Source organism: Trichechus manatus, unplaced genomic scaffold (genome assembly GCF_000243295.1).
Source record: "Trichechus manatus latirostris isolate Lorelei unplaced genomic scaffold, TriManLat1.0 scaffold00014, whole genome shotgun sequence".
NCBI lineage: Eukaryota > Metazoa > Chordata > Mammalia > Sirenia > Trichechidae > Trichechus > Trichechus manatus.
This window is the reverse complement of record NW_004443950.1, coordinates 14,805,878-14,832,071: the sequence shown is the minus strand read 5'-3', so window position 1 is coordinate 14,832,071 and position 26,194 is coordinate 14,805,878. Positions and strand designations below refer to the sequence as shown.

General features: G+C 36.7%; 1 protein-coding gene across 13 annotated transcripts in view; it reads left to right on the top strand.

Annotated features, from left to right (window-relative positions):
- CHD9 (chromodomain helicase DNA binding protein 9) overlaps window positions 1–26,194 on the top strand; it is a 229,204-nt gene that overhangs the window by 185,292 nt on the left and 17,718 nt on the right. For 6 of the 13 annotated variants that reach the window (XM_023726912.1, XM_023726907.1, XM_023726905.1 and 3 more), the window contains 12 exons: window positions 853–1,012; window positions 1,393–1,482; window positions 3,417–3,520; window positions 4,049–4,166; window positions 4,612–4,669; window positions 8,475–8,517; window positions 10,252–10,471; window positions 13,298–13,500; window positions 17,680–18,588; window positions 19,600–19,763; window positions 21,392–21,664; window positions 22,399–22,567. In XM_023726912.1, coding sequence (XP_023582680.1) covers window positions 853–1,012; window positions 1,393–1,482; window positions 3,417–3,520; window positions 4,049–4,166; window positions 4,612–4,669; window positions 8,475–8,517; window positions 10,252–10,471; window positions 13,298–13,500; window positions 17,680–18,588; window positions 19,600–19,763; window positions 21,392–21,664; window positions 22,399–22,567 — 2,511 coding nt within the window. The remainder of the gene's footprint in view (window positions 1–852; window positions 1,013–1,392; window positions 1,483–3,416; window positions 3,521–4,048; window positions 4,167–4,611; window positions 4,670–8,474; window positions 8,518–10,251; window positions 10,472–13,297; window positions 13,501–17,679; window positions 18,589–19,599; window positions 19,764–21,391; window positions 21,665–22,398; window positions 22,568–26,194) is intronic. The other 7 variants (XM_023726913.1, XM_023726915.1, XM_023726909.1 and 4 more) reach the window with 4 other exon arrangements.

Sequence of the window (26,194 nt, the reverse complement as noted above, 5' to 3'; positions counted from 1 at the left end):
GCCTGAGACCAGAAGAACTAGATGGTGCCCGGCTACCACCAATGACTGCCATGAAAGGGAACATAACAGAGTCCCTGGTGGAGCGGGAGAAGGTTGGGGTGCAGAACTCAAATTCTAGTAAGAAGACCAGACTTAGTGATCTGACTGAGACTGGAGGAACCCTAGAAAGCATGGCCCCCGGACTCTTTGTCAACCCCAAACTAAAACAATTTCTGAGGCCAACTCTTCTTACAAAGTTTGGACTGGACTGTGGGACATAAAATGAAACTCGTGACGAGTGTGCTTCTTAGCTCAAGTAGATACAGGAGACTAAATGGGCAGCTTCTTTCCAGAGGTGAGATGAGAAGGCAGAGAGGGTTAGCAGCTAGTTGAATGGACACGGGAAATCGGGTGAAAAGGAAGAGTGTGCTGTCACAGTATAGGGAGAGCAATTAGGGTCACATAACAATGTATGTATAAATTTTTGTATGAGAGACAAACTTGAATTATAAACTTTCACTTAAACTATAACAATTTTAAAAAAAAGGAATTATGGAGTTATAGCATATATGTATCCACACTGTCTAAAGTATGGTCTATAAAACAGCAGCATCAGCATCTCCTGGGAGCTTCTTAGAAATGCAGACTTACTGATTCAGAGTTTGCATTTTACCAAGTTCCCCCCAGTGATTAGTAGGCATGTTAAAGTTTGAGAAACACAGGTATACATTTTAAATTTTCATAAACACTTTTATTTGCTGTTCAAAATGGCTATACCAATCTAAAATCCTATCAGAGGCCTATAAAGTTGTTTCAGATCATAGATCTTTCCACAAATTATTCCTGATTTCACATGTCCTTCTCATTTAACAGGCCTGTCAGCTCCGGTACCCAGAGGTCGTAAAGGGAAGAAAGTAAAGACTCAAACAAGCTCATTTGATATACAGAAAGCAGAATGGCTTCGAAAATATAATCCTGAACAGCTACTTCAAGATGAAGGCTATAAAAAACATATAAAACACCACTGTAATAAGTAGGTAGCAGGATATTTTTAGCACAATTCTTTACAGTTTATTTTTCTGAATTTATTAACTATCTTAAGGCATGCTGATTTTGAGTACAGAGGCAGCACAGTCTAGAACCAGTTCTTATCTTAACCTTACAGGGCGTCCTTAAGCAAATCCTGGTAGCTCTTGTGTCACTAGAGTGAGAAATAAAACGATGATTGTGAAGATTTTAGAGAAACTTGCTTTAAATATATGCTAATAATGAGATTCATTTCATCAGAAGTAATTAATGTTTTGTTATAAAAATTTTGTATACAATTTACTCCCTAACTTTACCCCCGTGGATGAATTTTTTCTTAATGATTCATGTCTCTGTGTCTTTTGATTTATTTTCTTTCATTCTCAGGGTTTTGCTTCGTGTGAGAATGCTGTATTATCTAAAGCAAGAAGTCATTGGAAATGAGTGTCAGAAAGTATTTGATGGTGTTGATGCAAGGTAAATTAAATAACATGTTTGTATTTCTTTTTCAGTAATATGATAAAACAAAATTTATATAATCTGAAAATTGCATATTAGGTAGCTTCTTAGTGAAGTTTAGAAGAAGCAAATTTCAAGTCAGTGAAATTTAAAATAAGCAAAGTTCACCAAACTTAGGGAATTAATCATTGCCAAATTACAAAATTACAGGTGCTATAGCTGTCTCATACTGTGAAAACAGCCCAATAACCAAAGCATTATGGATTTATTATTATGGTTATTAGTACTTTATCATTATGTTTTCCTTTTGTTGCTATCTGAGTATGGCATTACTTACAGTGTTAAAATAACACTTTGAGTGTTTTAATTAAATTATGAATGAGACACTTGCTGTTTTCCTTTATTTATAAGCAGTATTTAATATTTCAGTGTGATTTTCTTAGAAATAGGTGTTTAGAAAAGCCATAACTTGCTTTCCAGCCTAAAGCAACTCAGTTGCCCTTTTAGGGCTTCAGTCTCCTGATATACAAAAGGAAGTTTTTGAACCAGGTCATTTGTGCCAAGTTGTTTGCTGATGTAAGATTCTACTTTGACATAGAACGCTTTTCTATTTCTAAAGAAAATCACTGGAAAGAATACGATTTCCTTAAGAAAATCTTAACCTCCTTTTCTAAAAAATCACAGTGCTTTAGAAGCTAGGTAAGATTTTATCCCATGTTACTGGGGAAGCCAGCACAACTTGTATAAGAAAAGGTCATGGAAGCTCCATAGACATATCCAAGCTCCCTGAGGGACCAAATTACTGGGCTGAGGGCTGTGGGGACCATGGTCTTGGGGAACATCTAGCTCAATTCGCTTAACACAGTTTATAAAGACAGCGTTCTACATTCTGCCTTGGTGAGTAGCGTCTGGGTTCTTAAAAACCTGTGAGCAGCCATCTAAGATACTTTACTGGTCTTACCCTTCGGGAGCAAGGGAAAATGAAGAGAACAGGATACAAGGAAAGATTAGTCCAAAGGACTAATGGACCACAGCTACCACGGCCTCCACCAGACTGAGTCCAGTACAGCTAGATGGTGCCTGGCTACCACCACTGTCTGCTCTGACCGGCATCACAACAGGGGGTCCTGGACAGAGCTGGAGAAGGATGTAGAACAAAATTCGAACTCACAAAAAAAGACCAGATTTACTGGCCTGACAGAGACTGGAGAAACCCTGAGAGTATGGCCCCCGGACACCGTTTTAGCTAAGTGGTGAAGTCACTCCCAAGGTTCACCATTCAACCGGGGATTGGACAGCCCCATAAAACAAAACGGGACTAATGAGGCACAGCATTCCAGGGACAAGGACTAGAAGGCAGGAGAGGACAGGAAGACTGGTGATAAGGAATCCAAGGTTGAGAAGGGACAGTGTTGACATGTTGCGGGGTTGTTAACCATTGTCATAGGAAAATATGTATACTAACTGTTTAATGAGAAAATATTTGTTTTGTAAACCATCTAAAGTCCAAAAAAAAAAAAAGAGAGAGAGAATTATCTATGTGAGATCGAATTGACAACAACAACTCAGGGGGTTTGATGGGAAGCCCAGGGGCAGTGAATTGAAGATAATGGTGATGGAATAATTTGGAAAGGGATAGTGCGAATAGCAGCACAACTGGAAGAATGTAATCAATGTCACTGAAGTGTACATGTAGAAATTTTTGAAATGGTGTTTCTTTGGCTATGAATATTTCCACCAAAAAAAAGGTCCTCCAAGGTCGAGAAGGGAGAGTGTCGACATGTCATGGGGTTATTAACCAATGTCATAAAACAATATGTGTACTGTTTAATGAGAACTGTTTGTTCTGTAAACCTTCATCCAAATTAAAAAAAAATTTAAAAAAGATTTTACCCCCTCTTTGACTTGTTCATAAGAATTCATAATGACATATCATGATTTTATTTTTTAAGTGACATTGATGTTTGGGTCCCAGAGCCAGACCACTCAGAAGTTCCTGCTGAGTGGTGGGATTTTGATGCTGATAAGTCACTCCTTATTGGAGTCTTTAAACATGGTAAGTAAGAAGTAAGGTAGGTAAGATCACTTCTGCGTATAGGGTAATTCAAGGAGTTCTCAGTTAAGTAACACCCCCTTAGAGCTTTATTCCCGTAGCACGCTTGTTATTATATACAGTATTAAAAGCATACATTGCCACTACATTTCCTCATGAGAGGGCAGGATACGTAACCTGCCCCTGCAGGATATCAGGAGCTACGTACCTTCTCCTCTAATATGGAATATATATTTAGCTTTTGCTATTTTTTTATATTAAGTGGTAAATTTAATTTAAATTTTTACATACACATATTTCTAGATCATATAATGTTTGTGATTATTTCTAGAAAACACATTTAACCTGTATCATTTTAGCATATGACTCCTTTAGTCCAGGAATATCATGCACCATAAATTTGAGGAATGTTTATAGGGTCACTATGAGTCGGAATTGATTTGACAACAGTGGGTTTGGTGGTTTTTTTTAATATTGATATACTGTTTTTCTTTTTATCCTTTTTACTTTTGTAATTGGTGATTCTTCCAGGTTATGAAAAATATAACACTATTCGAGCAGACCCAGCATTATGCTTCTTGGAAAGAGTGGGGAAACCTGATGAAAAAGCAGTTGCCGCTGAACAGAGAGCAAATGATTATATGGATGGGTATGTGCACTTCAGAGTCACGAATTCCCTGTGTATTTCTGACGTCCTTCATTTCATTGTAGCAAGGATTTCATGGCCATTAAGGCTATAACGTTCTAGGGCACAAGAAGAAAAAAGAAAGGCAAGAATATTACACTTAAAGAGAAATGTGATGTCGTTCTAAGGCCTTTATTGTCTTTCTTTTCTTACCCATAAGAGAAATTTAAGAGACTACATTGATGTTATTAATACCATATTTAAAAGTGAACTCAAACTGCTTTCTTCTTATCTGCCATGTTAACAGCTTTCATATTGCAGCTGGGCTTCTCTGGCTACAGAACAGGGACTTCAGTCTGGCCTTTAAAACAAACTGAAAAATCTTTCCATCAAAACTGCATTTGTTTGTCCTGTCAAGAGAAATCTTAAGTCCATCACAGTAATTATGCATTTGTTGGTGTTTTAACAGCGATGTGGAAGATCCGGAATACAAACCTGCCCCAGCTATCTTTAAAGATGACATAGAGGTATGCTTTATACCTCAGTTTTAGTTATTTTGGTTTCTTTTGTTTGCGTTTTCCTTTGCATGTTTTTCTTTTGTTTGTTTTCTTTATAATAATTCTTCTGTTCCTCCAAAGATTAGCTAAGTAAGTGATCACCTTGGGTTGAGAAACAGCCCAAATAATCCTTCAGAATTTGCCTGATCTCTCCTCCTAAATCAGCTGGAGCCCGGTTTGGGTATGGATGGGGCTTGCTCAGGTGTTTCACTGATTTTGGAACTAAGAAATACAGTGTCCTGAGGGCAAAATCCCAAAGACTAGTAGAATGAGAACTAGATTCTACAGGTACACAGCAATAGATGGAAACTATTCCTACATGAAAAGATTTGAAATAGAGGGTGAGGCTAGAGGAATTCTCTGACCTGCTAGAGCATGTTTCTACGTGCTCTACGTATAGAATGCCAAAGGGAAAAGAAGAGCTGGATGATAATACAGAAAATAATCTGTGAAAGGGGGGAAAGGAGATGAGGAATTTCTGTAATGTTCCTGAGAGTATGGTAAAAGCCTTGATGATGCAATAGCAGTCAGGTAGGGTTTGCTGGTCTTGGTAGGCAAGATGCCTATATAAGGACACGAGGTGAGACTTAGGTGAGTATGTAGGCAATTAGAACTGAAATCCCTTATAAAGCCAGGACCCTCAAAGGGGGGCAGTATCTTCTGCCAAGCCGGGAAATGACAAGGAAATTTATCTCAGCATGGACTCTGGGTAGGAAAATAAAAATGGTCTCCACTGGGGATTCATAACCATAGGCCTGTCTTCTCATGGGTTTATGATTTTATTCTTCTACTGCATCTGCATGGTCCTGGAACCCTCAAGTCAAAAATGTAATATAAAGAGGCATCCCAGGCTGGGAATACCCTGGGAAAGAGCAAAAAGGAGAAAAAAGAAAAAGAACTCTGGAAGAAACAACTTCAGTCTAGAACACACTTGAGTCCTAGAGGTAAAGCCCTCCCTAAAACGAGGCCAAAATCCAATATTTAAAGATATATCAGAAACGGCCCTGAGATCATCTTTAAACCTTAAACCAAAAATATCCCCTGAAGTCTTCTTAAAACCAAACAATAGCTTAGCTTAACTAGCAAAAAAAGGTCTGCCTTGAGCATTATGCTCTTTTAAGAACTATCTATAAGGGATCAAATTGACAACAGCAGCTCGAAAGATTAGATAGGAACCTTAGGGGGCAGTGTGTTTATGTTAATGGGAGAGGAACAACTCAGAAAAGGAGGGTGGGAATGGTTGCACAACTCAAAGAATGTGATCAGTGTCACTAAATGATACATGTGGAAACTGTTGAATTGGTGTATGTTTTGCTGTATATATTCTCAACAACAACAAAATTTTTTAAACAATTGTTTAATTTTTATAGGGACAAAATAAAATATATGAAGAATAATTCACCACGCTTGAATGTTAGCAGATACAACTAATAGCAGGATTAGACCCCCCCAAGGACTTCAGATAATAGATCTATGGAAATAGAAAATAATACATTTTTAAATGATAAAAGACATAAAAGAATCAGGAACAAAAGAAAAAAAGGCCATCTGTGGTGCAAAAAGACTAGGGAGATATGAGAAAGAATTATATGCAACTTTAGAAGCGGAAAGTAGAGATGCTGAAATTTAAAATTCAACAAATAGGTTAAACATTCTACTGGAGAAGCAGATTAGAAACAGCTCATGAGAGAAGAAATGATCTGGAAAATAGGAGGAAATTACCAAAATGTTGCATTCATAGTATGATGATATATCAGTCTGAGCCAATCAGGGAAGAGAAACCATATGGTAATTTGAACATGGAAAGTTTAATGTAAAGAATTAACTGGAATGTGGTTGGTGTAGCAAGGGATTGGCTCGTGTGCAGTAAAGAGAACTCTAAAGAATATAGGAATAAACCAGTGTCACGAAACAAGCTGTGTATAAATTGTTGAATGGGAAACTAATTTGCTCTGTAAACTTTTACCTAAACAATAAAAAGTTCAAAAAAGAAACAGAAAAAAATGTATATAGGAATAGCAGATATAAGGAGTAGCCACCACACTGGGAATGAGATAAGCACCCGAGAAAGAGTCCCCTTCCTCCTGCCCCCACCCCCTTGCTGAGATCCAGACCTTGTTGGGAGTCATGGCCATGGCTCACTGGATGGCATAAAGTTTTCTGTGCTGCCACACCAGTGGAACTTGATGGAAATCCACCCTGTAGAGCCCTAATGGCACAGTGGTTAAGAGCTTGGCTGCTAACCAAAAGGTCAGCAGTTTGAATCCAACAGCTGCTCCTTGGAAACCTTATGGAGCAGTTCTACTCTGTTCTATAGGGTTGCTATGAATCAGAATCAACTCAACAGCAACGGGTTTTTTTGGTTAGGGTGCCAAGGAAAGCTTTTTCTGGGGAGATACTTCACTAGAGGCACTTGGCTAAACCCTACCCCCACCCCCAGTGAGGCCAAGAGTACTAGAGGAAGCTGCTGGGTGCTGCTGGGTACTACTGTCCACCAAGCTCTGAAAAGCTGCCTGCTGTGCTGGAGCTGGGCCTTGGGCTAGCTGTTAGTGCTACAGAAGCTGTAGGTGAGCTCACTGGAACCAAGGAAGTAAAACACTTTCTCCTGCAATGCCTCTCTAGCTCCCCTCTACTGACAAAGTTTAGATTGTACCTGCTGGTGAAGAAACAAATATTTAAAGAGCCTTATGTCAGAGCGGCAATAAATTTGGAGCTGAGAGGCAATAAATCAACATCCGGCACAATGGAATATATGAAAAAATTTTAGAGACAAGGAGAATAGAATGATAATGTCTGGTATGTATCTACTAGGAGTTGCAGAAGGATAGACTAGAGAGAGTAAGGGAGAAGTACAATTTGAAGAGATATCAGCTGTGAATTTTGAGATTTGGTTAAAGATATGAATCCTCAGATTAAAGAAGTAAAGTGAATCTTGGCAGGATAAATAAAACTAAATCCACTCCAAGCCATATCCTGGTGAAATGGCAGATAAACCGAACAAAGATGTTAAAAGCAATCAGAGTGAAAAGACCTACCTACAAAGGAATGACAGTAATTTTAACTCCAAGCTATTCTAAAACAATAGAAACTAGTAGCCTTTGGCATGCATTTAAGGTAATGTTTCGATTAGAGGTATTCTGTTGACAGATAAAAATTGGGTCTGCAGCAAAAGCAAGTATTTTCAAGGCTGAAGAAGAAAAGACTTGCAGGTGCAGTAATAACCAAATAAGAGAATGAATAAATTCTCCGAGAGTTGGCATATAGAGAAAAAAAGACAATTGACTAATGATAAAACCTAGGGCATACTTGCAGTTAGAAGATGGGAGGAAAGGAAACTGGCTTAAAAGTAATCATAGAAAAGGTAATCATTTTAGTAAATAATGACTGGTCTAAAGTGTGGAAGGCATCAGAGAAGTGTGAAAGGATAAGACTTGAGAACAAGGAATAAAAAATTATTTTGCTAAATGATTAATAATCCTCTTATAGACTAAATGGGCAGCTTCTGTTCAGAGGTGAGATGGGAAGGCAGAGAGGGTTAGGAGCTGGTTGAATGGACATGGCGAATCGGGTGGAAAGGAGGAGTGTGCTGTCATGGTATGGGGAGAGCAGTTGGAGTCACATAACGGTATATGTATAAATTTTTGTATGGGAAAAAATTTTTTTAAAAATCCTCTTATAAAAAAGTTCTATGTTGTAAAAAGGTTTGATTCTCTTTTCTTCTTACATGTTTCTTGCCCTGATTACCCTGTTACTAATTTCTATTTTCTTTTAATAGGATGATGTTTCTTCACCAGGAGATCTTGTTATAGCAGATGGAGGTAAATTGCATTTATTTCTGAACTTAGTATTATTGTAAATGCACATTGTCTTGTTACTATGACATCAATAAATTATTATACCTTTATAATGTATATGGAGAGATCAGTCTCTAGAGAAGGACATCATGCTTGGTAAAGTGGAGGGGCAGCGAAAAAGAGGAAGACCCTCAACAAGATAGATTGACACAGTGGCTGCAACAGTGGGCTCAAGCATAACAACGATTGTGATGATGGCACAGGACTGGGCAGTGTTTCATTCTGTTGTACATAGGGTTGCTATGAATCGGAACCGACTCGATGGCACCTAACAACAACAATGTATATGAAATTTTTATTTAAGACGTTATTAGCTGCGTTGAGTCAGCCCCCAGCTCATAGTGACCCCATGCACAACAGGATTGGACCATTTAATCGATAGAGTTTTTGTTGGCTGATTTTTGGAAGTAGATTGCCAGGTTTTCTTCCTAATCTTAGCCTGGAAACTTCGTTGAAACCTATTTAGCATCACAGCAACACTCAAGCCCTCCGCTGACAGATGAATGGTGGCAGTGCTTGAGGTGCATTGGGGGAAATGAAACCTAGGTATCCCCGCATGGAAGGCAAGAATTCTGCACTGAACTACCACTGCCCTCATTAATACATTAGTTGTAATCATTATACGACGTACTAGTTGCTTGGGGAACTTCACAGTATTTTTAGTTATTACAAATCTTTATACAGTGATTCACTGAGCTTTTATAGCATAGGGGCTTTGGTGACTTTATGGCTTGATTTGTAAACCTCTATGTGAGAGTTCATTATTAAAGTGCTAACTCAGTAATATATTCAGCTTCTTACTAGTTCCGTATGCACATCAGGAGCCATTCATTCCCTGTCACCCAGTTTCTGCAAAGCTCTTCTGTACAGGCCTTAGCTTTCCCTTCCCTCTGAAGGAAAGTTTGGTTTGAGCTCAAAGCCCCAGATATCAAGATAAGAACACAGTGTCACTCATTCCCAGCTGGTACCCAAGGGGACAGTACCTTACCCTCCCATTGTTCAGCTAGGAATGAGGGAGTAGTTTTTGCTTGGGATGAATGAGTACAGTTTGATTATAATATGTATAATTATAAATGGCACCTTCATGTTATTAGGTGAGAATTTAAAGGGACACAATGTTGTCATACTAGATTTTATAAAAATGTATGTTTCTATCTAATTACTTTTAAAATGTTTTGATTCTAATTGAAAAAATTTAAAACAGCAGACTTCAATTAGAAGAGTTTATAGTATTCAACTTCTTATGAATTTCAGCTTAGTTTTGATTTATTTAAGTTAAGACAGTGAAATAATATGTATTATACTTGAAAATTCCTGGGTTGTATTTTCTGTGAAAGTGAAGTTCCCTTTAAATAGATAACATTGCGGTTCTTTATGTTGCAGGACCTTTTTACTTTGAGCTGTTCTTGAAATTTGTTATAGCTTTTCTTAAAGTTCACTGTAATATTTTTGGAGCTGTACTTAAAAGAAGGAGCTCTGGTGGTGCAGTGGTTAAAAGCTTGGCAAAAGGTCAGCAGTTCAAATCCACCATCTGTTCCTTGGAAATACCTATGGGGCAGTTCTACTCTGTCCTGTAGGGTCTTTCTTCATGATGAGAGATTTGGTATTGAAATTTTGCTGCTTTTGTAAGCTTTGTTACCGTATCTTGTTTAGGTTTTTGTTTTTTTCCATTATTGACAAGAGTTTCTCTAAATATAGATGGTCAACTGATGGAGGGTGATAAAGTTTATTGGCCTACTCAGTCAGCTTTAACCACACGGCTGAGGCGTCTCATCACTGCCTATCAGCGTACCAATAAAAACAGACAGATCCAGCAGATGCCACCAGTTTTCCCAGTGCCTGCCAGTGTCATGCAGCCTCTTTATGAAGAAGCCACTCTTAACCCTAAAATGGCAGCCAAAATAGAAAGACAGCAGAGGTAAGACAGTGGCACTGAATTTTTAATATGTAGGTGTTCATTTTGAAGGCTGTCCAGGTACGATTATCTCCCTTTGTGAAAAGCATGTATAGATAGAGAAGTTGGTCAGCGCAATGTGCTTTGTGCACATACAGGTAGTCCCTGACTTACGACATATTAAATTTACGAAGAACTGCGTTTACTACCTTGTTTTTTTTTCTTTTTATACATCTTATTGTTAGAAATATATACTACATACAGTATTGCAGCGTGTAATTTGCTGATGTTATCCTCAGATGTTCACTCACAGATGTTCAAAGATCAGCTTTATAAAGATCCTGATAATAAAGGCAGTAATAATGAAAACTAAAAACAGAGGTATTTGACTTATATCAGAACCGACTTACGACAGAGTCATTGGAATAGAACCTGATCATAAGTCAGGGACTACATGTATACACACATAAACACTCAGAAATATGGTAAAATTAATAAAGATAATTGTGTCTTATAGTTACTAGCCATACTTCATATATGATCATTCTTTTGTCTGTTTATGAACACTGAGGTACTAGAAAAAAAGTAAGGTGCAAAGCAAACCGAAGAATTGTCAATTGGACAGAAGTTTAATATATTCTTATCTTTCGTAAATGTTTTAATGTAAAATCATATGATGAAATAAATTACATTTTATTTTATTTTACTTTAAAGCATTTATGAAAGATAAGAGTATATAGAAGACAAGTCCATTTCTGCTTTGTACAAAGGATGAACTCTTGGGACTACTTATTTTCAAAGGGAAGCAAATAGAATTTTTAGCAATAACCTGGGCCCCTTGTTAAACCTAATCCCTTGGACGTTCTCTAGGAGGTAAATCATTGTTCTTTTGTAGCAAAGTCATTGCAGTACAGAATTCTAGTAAGTCTGAAATTTAAGATTTTAGCTATCCTAGCCCTAATTTTCAAATATTACTACCTCTGTAAATATAATATTTCTGTTATATATTGCTGCATGACAAATCGCCCTAAAACATAGTGACCTAAAACAGCATTAATCGTTATTTCTCATGATTTTGGATTGTGGTTCTGCTGCTGCACATTGTATTGGCTGTGGTGCTCGAATGGCTGGAAGGTCCAAAATGGCCTCACGTGACTGGCAGTTGGTGCTGGGTGGGACCTCAGATTCCAAGAGAGAGCATCCTGAGCAGCAAGGGAAGTAGCAGATTTCTTGAGGCCCTGTCTTGGTGATTACATAGTGTCTCTACTGCCACATTCTGTTGGTCAAAAAAAATCACAGGGGCAGACCAGCTTTAAGGGATAGGGAAATAAATTCTACTTCTCAGTGGGAAGTGTGGCAAAGAATTTGTGGCCACTTTTAAACTGCCACATACATTTTCCCTTGGTCTGTCAGATCCAAATTAATCTTCCTGAAATTTTATCACAACATTCTCTCTATTACGGATAAAGTCTAAGATCTTAAGCCTAAATTCATGGGTCTCTATAATTTAGACTTTAGCATGCATTTCTAATGTTATCTACTGCCATTCCCTCAGCCAGAATGTCTTGCTAATTCTTGACCCAATACCCTAGCTTACGTTGTTCGTATCACCTGGAATACCCTTCTTCTTACTCTTACCTAGTTTATACCTAACCCATCCTCCACAGCTCAGCACAAGTCCCATCTCCTTTGTTAATTTTTTCTCAACCAGTCTAACTCAGTGTTCTCTCCATTTTCTGCACTCAAATATATAGTACGTATCTAAATAAACTACTCATTTGTCTCAGTAATATAAGATACTCTAATGACGTCTGTCTTTTTCTTTATAAGTTTTGTAAGTTTTTTGATGGTAGACACTCTCATTTTTTGGTATCCTGTGTAGCCTTTCAGTTTATCTTTTCCAATCCTACTTTTATCACCCAGGTCCAAAGTTCTTATAACTTGACTGGTTTCCCAGGCTGACCTTTTACCCAATCAACGTTAGATTAATCTACTTAACATATTAGTGTAACAATAATGGTTCATTAACATTTTTCAAAGATGTTTTCCATATGTTTTTTTTCTCATTTAAACAACAATCTCATGAGATAGGCAGGGAAAATGTTTTACAAATAGAGAAACTGAAGTTACGGAGATCTGTGGTACGTGATGATAATATTACCCTCTTAAAGTATCTTCAGGGGTTTTCAACTGAATAGAAACTATTTTTAGCCAGGCATTTAGAGCCTATTATAATCTTACCCCAATTGTATCTCCCTCTGTCCCCACTATAAGCCATATCCTTGTCAGTCTGGAATACTTATCACTCCCCAAAATGCACAATGCTCCCTACTTTTATCTTTGCTTATTCTGTTCCCTCTTCCTAGTATTCCCTTTCTAACATAACCATGTCACATCTTAATTGCCACTTTATAATGCCTTTCTTGGTCACCCAAGTCAGAACTCATCCTTCCATCTTCTGCTCTCTTGGTTTCTATAACTGATATAACAACTATAAAATACTACTTTATGTTATGAATATATTTGAAAATGTTTTATCTTCTTCCTGTAGGCAGAGCCACTTTGGCTTATATAATTGTGTATGCTGTGCAGATTCTCTCACATTGTAACTGTGCAGTAAACTATTATTGTCTGAAGGAACAGTTTATATACCAAAAGAAACATGTTTGGATGGAGGAATCAAGTAGCATTTAAAAATACATTTACAAGGCAATAACCCTAGATTTTTAATCCATTAAAATGTTTAGGTACTTGAAATGTTTTAAGTTTTTATACTAGTCATTATATTCAGTATTATTTATTTCAATGACCTGTGTGGGTTTTTTGTTTTTTAACTTCGATTCAAAATAGATGGACAAGGAGAGAAGAAGCTGACTTTTATAGAGTTGTATCTACATTCGGAGTGGTATTTGATCCTGACAGAGGCCAGTTTGATTGGACAAAATTTAGAGCTATGGCTAGGCTACATAAGAAAACTGATGATAGTTTGGAGAAATACTTGTATGCATTCATGTCTATGTGTCGGAGGGTTTGCCGTCTTCCTTCCAAAGAAGGTATGTATAAAGTTTCCTTTTTTTTTTTTTCCCTTTCCTGTTTTGATCAAGGTAACAAAACCACAAAAATTCAGAAATTTGCAGTTTATCTTTTTATGGGTGATTTCAGTACCATCTGATTCACCATGTCAGCAATTTTTCAAAATTGTAAATAAGCTATGCTGAAAGATCTCCTGTTCTTTGATCCTACTCTTAAAATGAGATCTAAAGAGAATAAAGGTATGCATTTAGTTTTGAGAAAATAGCCAGTGTTTATTGTTGGATTTATGATTAAAGGGAGGTAGAAGATAAAGGATAGCTTTTGGTAAACAGAACTAGCCTGTATTTTGAGACCATTTTATAAGAACTGTGCTAGAAGGCTTATACATGAATAATTTTACAAGGAATGAGGCTCCCACTCAAAAGGCATTTTTTATTATTATTATTTTTATTTTATTTTTTTTATTGTATTTTAGGTTTAAAAGGCATTTTAAAGAATTTTCGTATAAAAATATCTCCACCCAGGGCCTTCTTCAAAAAAAAACCCTACATAACCATAATAAACATCTACACACCCAATGACAGGGCCCCAAAATACATAAAACAAACTCTTAACAACACTGAAAAGAAAAATTGACAGTTCCACAATAATAGTAGGAGACTTCAACACACCACTCTCAGTAAAGGACAGAACAACTAAGAAGAAACTCAGCAAAGATACAGAAGACGTAAAGGGCACAGTCAGCCAACTTGACCTCATAGACATATATAGAATACTCCATCCAACCACTGCAAAGTACACATTCTTTTCCAATGCACATGGAACGTTCTCCAGAGTAGACCACATCTTAGGCCACAGAGCAATCCTCAACAAGATCCAAAACATTGAGATAAAATCACATTCAGTATTAGTGCTTCGGCTTTTTGGTGCTAATGCAGACGTGATAAGAGTCATATGTGTACACTGAATGACTAGGTTGAGAAGAAAATGGGTGGAGGACGGGGTGGGAAAAATGACAAAACCCTTTGCTCCCAGCAGTACTCATCTCCTAAAACCTGAAGGCTCTTCATGAATGTGGTTTCCATTTGGCAGAGAAAGCCACATGGTCTAAAAGAAGGAACCCTGGTCAGCTATGTAGCAAACTAGTGAGATTCCACGTATGACATACGAGGGCCTACTGGAACCTTATAATCTGTGAGGCTCTGGGGCAGAGAAGGACATGCAGGCCAAAAGCAGCTGAAGGAAAGATTAAAGTCAGCTACCATTTTTCATGAGACAGTGAATCTCTTGGGAGATAATAAAGAAGAGAAGAGAGGGAGAGATGTGAGTTTGAGGGTGTGGGAGGAGGAAGCACTGGGTAAGGATCAGGTAATTGGTTTTCTAATTTTGTGCTCCTTAAGACCCATTAAACATGAAATCATTTTTATTTCCATAACCTCAAAAAAAAAAAAAAAAAAAACCCCACCTAATCAGAGGTTCTAATGTTCAGCTAAGGAACTGTTCTGGGGTGAATTTCGTTGCTTTTAAAGCCTAGAGAAATAGCTCATCCTGGCAGCAGTTCTCGGTCATGCCATGTTATAAGCATTGCCTTTATTCTTTGTTGATTTTGATTTCTGACTGCTAAACCAGTGGCCTGCTACTCATATTTCATAGTAAAAATATAAGTGCTTTATAAAAGGACTTCAATTCCAGTTGGGTTTTTTGTCTGCCTGTTTTGGTATTGTTTCCTAACAGTTTTCTTGTCAGTCCACTAAATAAAGTAGCCAATCCCTTCATTACCCAAATACCTGGTAGACCATAATAGGTTCAAAAAGACAAAGTATTATGCCTTTTATTTATTCTTTATGGTTGCCAAGAAGCCCACATTCTTTTTTATTTTCTTAGTCCCCATCAGCAATATGAAGTGATACAGATAAATTTATCACATTTGATTCTAGTTTTTTAAAGGAGTGGGGGCTTAATTATTAAATAATCATTGAAAAGGTAAAGATTCCTTGTTAGAAATGTGGGTGAAGTTTCAAGTAGATACAGGAGACTAAATGGGCAGCTTCTGTCCAGAGGCAAGATGAGAAGGCAGAGAGCGTCAAGAGCTGGTTGAGTGGACACGGAAAATACAGGGTGGAAAGGAGGAGTGTGCTGTCACAGTATAGGGAGAGCAACTAGGGTCACATAACAATGTATGTGTAAATTTTTGTATGAGAGACAAACTTGAATTGTAAACTTTTACTTAAAGCACAACAATAAAAAATGAAAAAAAAAAAAGAGTGAAGTTTTATGTAGACCAGAGTTTCCCAAACTTTCTCAGTTTACGGTGCCCTTGCTGTCTGAGTAATTTTTTTTCTGCAGCATCCTAGGCCACAAGAATTCCCAAACAGTCTGTTTAAAGTGTAATTAGGTCCAGACAACTTAATAAATGTTTATGTCCTAACAATCTAGTAATTGTTTGAAAACATAACATAAATTGAAAGAAAAAAAATGCTACTTTTATTTCTTAAATAACCACATTTACTTACTAATGGAATGTGTGTACCTGTTGAGCACTGTGCAGCTTCTTAAATCTTGGAAATCTTCTTAAATCTTGGAAACAAAATTAGACACCACGACCCTTGTTTCCTTTTCCATATTGATTTTTTCATGGTACTTCTTTTTGTTTTTGTTTTTCACTTTTTATTTTGAACTACTTTTACCCTTACAGAAAGGTTGCAAAAAAATCGTACAGGGAATTTCCATATGTCCTTCACCCTGTCTTCCCTAATGTTAAAATCTTACATGACTGGCTATCGTATAATTATCAGAACCAGAAAATTAACATAAGTACAGTACCATTAACTAAATACCTATTTGAATTTGGCCAGTTTTCCACTAATGTCTTTTTTGTTTCATGATCCCACATTATGTTTGTTATTTCTCTTAGCTTCCTGTAGTCTTTAACAGGTCCTCAGTCTTTCCTTGTCTTTCATGACCTTGATGCCTTCGAAAAATATTATTTATCTTGCTGTATATCCCTCAATTTGAGTTTGTCTTCTGTTTTTCACATGATTGGATTGAGGTTATGCAGTTTGAGCAAGAATACGACAAAAATGATGTGCGCGGTTCATGATTTCAGTATGTATTATTACTGATGAGGCTGGGATTGATCACTTGGTTCAGGTAGCTTATGTGGGTTTTTCCACTGAAAATACTGTCTTTTCCCCTACTTTGAGACTATGGAAATCATGTTTCTCTTCAAACTTTCAACCATAGATTTTAATATCCATCAGTATGTCTCCCCCGTCTGTCTATTTAATCAATTATTTATTTATATCAGTATGGTCTCATGGATAGTTATTTTATTCCAGAGGTTATGATCCAAGACTATCATTTATTTTGTTGCTCACATTGTTCCAGTTTAACCATTGAGAGCTCTTTCAGGTTGGTCCCTGCATTCTTTCGAGAAACCCATTGCCGTTGAGTCGATTCCAACTCACAGCAACCCTATAAGACAGGTAGAACTGCCCCATAAAGTTTCCAAGGAGCGGGTGGTGGATTCAAACTGCCGACCTTTTGGTTAGCAGCTGAGCTCTTATCCACTGCACCATCAGGCCTCCTTCTTTCAACAAGCCCTATCTTTTTTTGAGCGCTTCCCAACGGCCAGTAATCCAGTTTCACAGATAGAACATTGAAAGGAATGTTAACATGATCTAATGTTGAAATTGAAGTACCTCAAGCTAGTAGTTTGTGCAGATGTTTTTCCCTGTGTTTTCCTCAAAAAGTTAAGAAACCCTTCGTTCCCGTTTTTCACTGCAATGCCCTGAGTTACCTCAGTGCAGTTTGGGAAATGCAGACTTACATTTATTTATGAAGTATCATTTAACAGTTTTAATTTGTATTTATAAGTGAGTTTGAACATACATTTTTCTTTTTAATTAAGACAACTATTACCAGAGGCATAGCTCATAGGGAATTTCTGAAAAATAAATTCCTAGTTATATTAACGTTCTTCCAAAATACTCACTTTCAGGAAATCCTTTGTTATATATGTTATATATATTTCTAGTACGACTTGTTTTTAAAATGTTTATTTCTCCTCATACAAAAATATTACAGAAATGCTAGAAACTATACAATGATACTGAGAAGTATATTTAGAAGTATTGCTTGTTTTAAATCTAAAATGAAGTATTTTTGAAGTTAATATTTTTGTTCTTGTTTCAATATAGAATTTGTGGATACAAATATTTTTATCCAGCCAATCACGGAAGAACGTGCTTCTAGGACTTTGTATCGCATTGAACTTCTAAGGAAAGTACGGGAACAGGCTCTCCGACATCCACAGTTATTTGAACGCTTAAAACTTTGCCATCCAAATCCAGACTTACCCATCTGGTGGGAATGCGGCCCTCATGATAGGGATTTGCTTATTGGAGCTGCTAAACACGGAGTGAGCCGAACAGACTATCACATTCTTCGTGATCCTGAACTCTCATTTATGGCAGCTCAAAGGAACTACAGTCAAAGTAAGATGGCTCATTCCAGGACTTCTACCCCACTTTTACAGCAATATCAAGTAGCACTTTCTGCTTCTCCTCTTACCTCTCTGCCTAGGCTCCTAGATGCTAAAGGTATAATTCTAGAGGATATGAAAGTTAAAAGTGAAAACCTTAAAGAGGAGCCTCAGTCTTCTGAAGAAGAATCTGTGTCTTCTGAGGAAACCAGGACACTAGTAAAGTCTGAGCCTGTCAGTCCAAAGAATGGTGTTTTACCACAGGCTACTGGAGATCAGAAATCTGGTGGAAAAGGAGAAACAGACAGACGCATGGTTGCAGCCAGAACAGAACCCCTAACTCCAAACCCAGCTTCTAAGAAACAGCGAGTCCACAAAAGAGGGTCAGAATCTAGTTCTGATTCTGACTCTGATTCTGAGAGGTCATCTTGTTCTTCCAGATCATCTTCCTCCTCTTCTTCCTCCTCCTCTTCCTGTTCCCACTCTCGATCAGGCTCTAGTTCTTCTTCATCCTCATCTTGTTCTTCGGCATCGTCTTCTTCCTCCTCTTCTTCTTCCTCCTCATCATCCTCTTCATCTTCGTCCGAAGAGAGTGACAGTGAAGAAGAGGAAGTCCAAAAGCGAGGTATATGCACAAATTGATTTTACCCTTATTAAGACAAAATTTCAAGTGAAAATGAAAATTAGATAAGCATGTTTAAAATTGTTAGCTTAAAATTGGTATGTACCCAATTTTTTAGAGATGTACTATTGAAAAGGAAACTAGAAGTACTGGTACGTGTTTCCTATCCAAGCATTGCAAAATGGATTAGCCAGCCCCAGGAATTCGAGGTTTTACACAATAATTTTTTCTGTGATTGCCTCAAATTTAGTATTTTATTTTTCCCTGGAACAGGTTGATCAGTGAACAAATAAAAGTAATATTTTATAATAGCCACCAGCAGCTTTCTTAGATTAAACAAAACATTTAGACTCACAAGAGTATCAGAGGCTGTACTCAGCACCCATCTACTCAGAAGGCTAGAGGACAGGAACTACAGCTTGGCAACAGACTAGTATTAGGTGGTCCTGTTTGGCAGGTGTCTTTGTAGCAGTCCAACAGTTCAGGTGCAAAGAAGTGAGGCCACATCAAGTGGGTACAGGAGCCACTCTGGCTTACAGAGCCTCATAACCCACGGGGGCCAGAATCTCCTATAACAGCCCCATAGACATAGCTCTTGGGATTGCCACAGGGACATGCCCAAATTACAAGAGTCATTTAGGGAACTGTGGTATCCCCATCAGGTATGTGTAGTCCTAGTCAAGATGCAGTCACCCAGTAAGGAGTCATTTTTATCATAAGCAGTATAGCCTGTAACGTAATTGACACATACCATCTTTACCTGTTCCCAAAGACACAGACCTAGGAAGTTCACCGAGGGTCAGATTTTCAGGCAGAAATGGTTTTGTTAAACTTTGCCCTCCTTGACACCACTTATTTTGCTTTAGTGCTAATTTTAAAAATAATATGTCCCTTATTTTTTCCTTTTTTTATTATTTGTTTTTATTTTTCAATTTATTTGAATAATCATATAAGATTTGAAAAAATATGTAAAATTGTTTTATGCAGTCCTGTGTAAATGATCATTGTTCTTAGCAGAAGGTACCCCTCACATGAAAGCCTATGATGAAGAAAGTGTTGCATCACTGAGCACTACCCAGGATGAGACTCAGGATAGTTTCCAGATGAACAACGGAACACCAGAGTCTGCTTACATCTTACAAGGTGGCTATATGCTGGCAGCATCGTATTGGCCAAAGGTAAATTAATAATTGCTTGTTGGGCTAGGCCATTTTTCTGAGTATTCTATATTGCTTTAATGGTGGGTATTCTTATGTGGAAAAATAGGTCACTGGAAAATGTATGATGACATTTATTACTATTAGGTCCATTAGATCTACTTCGCTTGTGTGTTTCTCAACAGAACCTTAAAATGTTTAGAAGAAATGGTAACGAATGTAAATGTTCCCATACAAGTTACTATTCAAGTGCTTCTTTGTGAAAGTCTTCTTGAAGAAATTTGCTGTAGCCAGTTGTGACCTAGGGAAAAAAGTTCATTTTAAGCAGGTGTATATTCAGTGATAGAAAAAGTTAAAATTGGATTTTGCAATCCTTCTTCCAGAATGTGACTAGACTAGTACAGGTTCTTTATTAACATAGTGCTGCCTCTGATCCAGAGAACTTTCAGGATTTTTAGGATTTATGTTGCTTTTATACCAAGTAATATAATTCTTATTACTATGTAAAATGTGTAAAATAAAGCACATAAAATGTCAATGTTTATTTGTAAATGTTTTGTTTTAAAATTTAGAACAAGTGTACTTTAAAGCTTAGAATTCATGCCTCTGAGCTAGTAGATTTTTCAAATTGCCCTTAATTCACTTAAGAATATAAACTGCCAAAGAAAATATGATAAGATGCTGAACTTCACTAATAATCAATGAAATGTAAATTAAGACAATAAGAAGCTACAGTTTTCCCATGAGATTAGCAAAGAGTGATAATTTAAAAATTTGCAATCATATGGAAGGATATCTGTGACAAATAAAATTTTACAAGTATATTTTACAAGAATGTATATAATACAATTTCATTTTTTATGAAAAACAGAATGTGGGGGTTGTTTGTATGTTTTAGAGTAGATGTTTATGAACAGATATAAAGAAAAGATTTTAGAAGAGTACATACCAAATTGTTATCAGTGTTAACCTCTGGGAGGGAAGTTGGAAAATGGGAGAATGGAAGATTCTCTATTGTTTTATAGACTTTTGAGTTAATTTTTCCACACTGAAGCTGTATTACTTTTGTAACTATAAAAATAAAAGAATACCCCAAGAGTATGGCCGCTAGACATCCTTTTAACTCAGTACTGAAATCACTGCTAAAGTTCACCCTTCAGCCAAAGATTAGACAGGCCTATAAAACAAACAATAACACATGTAGTTCAATCATGTATATGAGACTAAATGGGCACACCAGCCCAAAAGCAAAGATGAGAAGGCAGGAAGGGATAGGAAAACTGGATGAGTGGAAGTGGGAAACCTGAAGTCAAGAAGGGAAGAAAATTGACACATCGTGGGGTTGGCAACCAGTGTCACAAAAATTTATGTATTGTTTAATGAGAAACTAATTTGCTCTGTAAACTCTCAGGATAAGAGAGAGAAAGAAAGAAACTGTCTTTCTGAGAGAAAATATTTTTGAACCACACCAAAGGTAATTTGTACTCGAATAATTTCTTCAAAATTGTAATGTGTGTATGAGAATATGTATACATACCACATGTACATATATTGTACCAGTTTAAATCTATCAAAAATCTTGGGCCTCTTGGTCCCCGAGGGTCTGGCCTAATTATTAAATTATACTTGGATGTTGCATGTTTTTCTAGGATCGTGTGATGATCAACCGGTTGGACAGTATTTGTCAAACAGTTTTGAAAGGGAAGTGGCCTTCAGCTAGAAGAAGTTGTGATACTAATACAGTGGCCTCTTTCTATACCACAAAACTGCTGGACAGCCCTGGAGCAGCTACAGAATATAGTGAGCCCAGTGCACCCACTCCCCCAGGTGCAGGTGTTAAAGAAGAACATGATCAGTCACCACAGATGTTAAAGGTGAAGAAGCATGTACGAGAAAAGGAGTTTACAGTGAAAATCAAAGACGTATGTTTATTTTTATTGCCCTAGGACCTGATTGCGATTGCGGTGTGCAGCATGCTTTTCCTGCAAATGGCTGCCTGCTTTTACTCTTACTTCCTTCACATACTTGTTTTTTGGTATCTGGTTTGGTTTCTTTTTGTTATCCAGGTTATTAAACTTGATTATTCTACTAGAGGTATCACCATTAAATATGTTTCTCTCCCTTTACTTCTGAAAGTATTACTTCTGCTGGTCAAGATGCTTTCTTAAACAGTCTGACAATTTCTAACCAAATTGGTTCTTCTGTATCATATTTAAATGGTATGTCCGTGGATTTGTCTGTTTTAAACATTTAACGTACACTGGGTAACATTTCCGTTTTTAATACAATTTTTGAAGCTAAAGTAATTACTCAGTACCTATAATGTGAGTAATGTCCTCTAAAATACAATACGAATAATGTACATAGAGATATATGTCTAAAGCTGGCGGTGTTACAGTGTACTAACCAGATGAAAACTATTTTGTTCAGGAAGGTGTATATATAGTGCCTGGAATTTTTTTTTCCTCATTTAAGACAGGAAATTTAATATTCATTCTAGAAACTGATTAAAATATTTCCATCAATTGATTTATGAACAAGAACTTGAGTAGTGTTTCAGGGTTTTTACTTAACTCTTTCAAAGTAAAAAAATTCTCTTAATATCCTTCAGTAAGATTTAACACTTTCTTTCTTAATAATGGTATTTGTTTAACAGGAAGGTGGTTTGAAATTGACATTTCAGAAGCAAGGACTTGCTCAGAAGAGACCGTTTGATAGTGAAGATGGTGCTCTGGGGCAGCAGCAGTACCTCACTCGCCTTCGGGAGCTTCAAAGCGCATCAGAGACCAGCCTCATCAATTTTCCAAAATGTACACCAGTATCAGGTGAATATCCAAGTAAAAATTGTTTTAGTGTGGAACATCTCCTATTACTTTCAAGTCCTCTCTTATGTAGACTCCTGTAGTAAAAATGCATTTACCTTTTAATGTTGGGATTTCTCTTAAGTCTGTAATCAGTATATTTTGTTTTCGCTTTTAAATCTTAATAAATATGTATTGGAAATTTTAATAAGACATTTTAAAGCATAGAGAGAAATTTAGTTTTGGGGGCTTGAATATGTGGGTGGAAACATCATTTTGTCAAGTAGCTTTATACAGATAAAAGTTCAAATTAAAATTTCAGTATGAAAGCAAATTGGGAATTTAAAAACAAACATCTAAATTACAAGTTAATCGTCTTTGGTGGAGGAAGTTAAAATGAGAAGTTTTGGAAAAACTTTAGAGATGGTATATTCCAGGCATCTATAGGATAGAGGAGTTGTTTGTGACTAATCCCTGAAAGTTTATGGAATACTTGCAAGGACAAGGATCTCACTAGATTAAGCAGCCCTTGTTATTGTTAGGCAGATGTAATTATCAGAAATTTCTTCTTATTTGGAAGAAAAATTTGCCTGCTATACATTCTTCTCAATGACTAGATTTCTGTCTTCAAAGACAACCCAGGATTAATCTATTCCTGTGTCTATATGATAAATCTTCACAGTTTGAAAGCAGTTACTATATCTCTCTTTGGGGCATATTTCTTTTAACCTTTTGACAATTTGAGTCAAAAAATATTTATTAAATACCTAATTAGTGTTATGTGCTGTGTAGCCATTCAGGAATACATCAGAAGTTTTTTTGTTTTGTTTTTAATCTTAGTCTAGTTGGTACTTTCAGTTGTCTGTGTCCCACTTAAAGTTTTCTATCTAGAATTGAGAATGGTACTCAAGATTAACTGAGGCTCAATGTGTGGACCACAATATACTAATCCCCCAAAATGCAAGTTTAAAGCAGATGAATAGCTTCAATATCCTTTATATCCTCCTTTTACCTAAGGGCTAAGGACTCTATTTCAGTATTCTAGTAAGTCTGGCCGACGCGCAATACTTGGAAACATTTCAAAACTCCTACCATGCGTGTGAACAGTATGTGGAATTCCTACAATTTGGGAAAATAATACTTTAGTTAGAAGTGTTATTTTCAATTGATTGCTGTTTCCAGTTGCTGCTATTACCACTTTTTGATTGTAATTTAGTTAGTTCAGCTTAATCAGTATCAATTTGTTTCTTGTGCATTCATTAATCATCAGTGTAATTTTCCAACTGCTTGACTTTCAGACATGTATGCATTGCAGTTCAAATATGAACCAGCCTTTTATAACTAAATTATTAACCCCCAAAATATCCTTTATAATGACAGTTTTGTTAAGGAACTCTTCTTTCACCAGAAAATGGGAACAGGTGGGGAAGGTAAGCTGTGGGCTCTTTTGCCCAGCATAAGAGGGGCTTAATAATACAACTGCATGTACTCTGATAACACCACTATAAAACTGATACTTCTGTGAGCTTTACATTTTATTGCTATTGCAACTGAAGATTATGCAGGCTTCTCCTGTAAGTAATTCTTTGGATAATAATAGTAGTTTTTGTTGTGTCATTAGTAGCTAACATTAATTAGGCAACTGTAACCAAATATAAAAAACCTCAAGCATTAATACTATATAGAGTTATTATATAAGCATTGTATTTCATTTGTCTTAATAATTACAGATATGAAATCTAGATCTGACTTAGTCTATGATGTTTGGCAAATTTGTTAACATTTTTTGAGCTTTAATTTCCTTGTTTGTGAAATGGGGGTAGTAGAAGACAGAGGTGTGGTTGTTGGATGGATTAAATAAAACAGTATATATAAAGTGGCTACTGTAGAGCTTGGCACATAATTATATGCTGGACACATGTTAAAATTAGGTATTCACAGATTTTAGAATTAAATACTGAATAGATGCTATTATTCACATTGTTTATCTCTCAAAGTTGAAGCCCTTTTTATTTTTATCTTGGTATTCCCCCTGAGGAGCCCTGGTGGTGCAGTCGTTAAGAGCTATGGCTGCTAACCCTAAGGTCAGCCGTTCGAATCCACCAGCCACTCCTTGGAAACCCTGTGGGTCAGTTCTACTCTGTCCTATAGGGTCGCTATGAGTTGGAATTGACTTGACGGCGATGAGTTTTTCTTTTTTTTGGTATACCCACTGAATTTTATCTGAAAGCACTAGTAAAGATACAGGATGTAAAATAATTTAGTTAATGAAAGAGAGTAAAATAGCAGAGATTATAAAAGAGGACAAAACTAAAGAAACCTGTTCCATAAATTATCTGGAATACTGGAGAAAGGACTGTAGAGCCAAGCAACCTAGGGTTGAATTCTGTTATTTACTAGCCATAGTGACATCGGGCCAGTCACTTAATACTTCTGATCTGGTTTTAAAAATCTGCTTAATAATACCTCTATGTTTTTGTTTTGTTTCCTTTGTGATTATTAAAGATAGCATTTATCTTTCTGAAGCCATTGAGTCTGTATGAACCCCCAAAACTATGCCCTGAGATAACCTTTAAACCTTAAATCAAAAATCTCCCCTGAATTCTTCTTTAAACTGAACGGTAGTTTAGCTTAACTAGTAGAGAATGTCAACCCTGAGCATTGTGCTCTTTAAAGAACTATCTGTATGGGATCAAACTGACAACAGCAACTCAAAAGATTAAATAGAAACTTAGGGGGCAGTGAGTTTACCTTAATGGATGAGGAACAATTCAAAAAAGGAGAGTAAAAATGGTTGCACAACTTAAAGAATATAATCAGTGTCACTGAATTGTACATGTAGAAACTGATGAATTGGTTTATATTCTGTGTATATTCTCAACGACAACAAAAAAATAAAATAAATTTTAAAAATAGATAGCATTTATGAAGCCTAGTCTGGTGTCTGGCACCTAATAGACATTCAGCGTTGTTGCCTAACTGCTCTGGCTAGGACTTTCAGTACAGTGTCAAATAGCAGTGGGGAAAGCAGGCATCCTTGTCCTGTTTCTGATCTTAGAAGAAAAGCTTTTCAGTCTTTCACCACTGAGTGTGATTTTGTTGTTAGTTGATGTCTAGTCAGTTCTGACGCATTCGACCCCGTGTGAATAGGGTATAACTGCTCGATAGGGTTTTCAAGGCTCTGATCTTTCGGATGCAGATTGCCAGGCCTATCTTTCGAGACTCCTGTGGGTGGGTTAAAACCACCAACTTTTTGGCTAGTAGTTGAGCGCTTAACTAAATGCCAGGGACTCTTAGGCATGTAGTAGAAGGAAGCTATTTCTAATATTGTTATAGTTAGATCTAAGATAAAGATACGGATTTTATAAAGTAGGCTAAATTTTCCATTTTGGATTCTAGCTAAAAAAGAATCAGTAATATTTATGAAAATCACCTTCTAGTAGTATATAATTTAAACAGAGAATGGCCAAATTGAGGTACGTTTATAAATGTACATTCTAGTGTGTATGCAAATATTCTTCCAGTAACTTATTCCATACATGTTTATTAAGTACTTTTCTTTTTTATATAGCACTGGGATAGCACTAAAGGGAAAGTAAAAGAAATATGAGACACTGTCTCTACATTTCAGCTGATTAACTAGACATATAC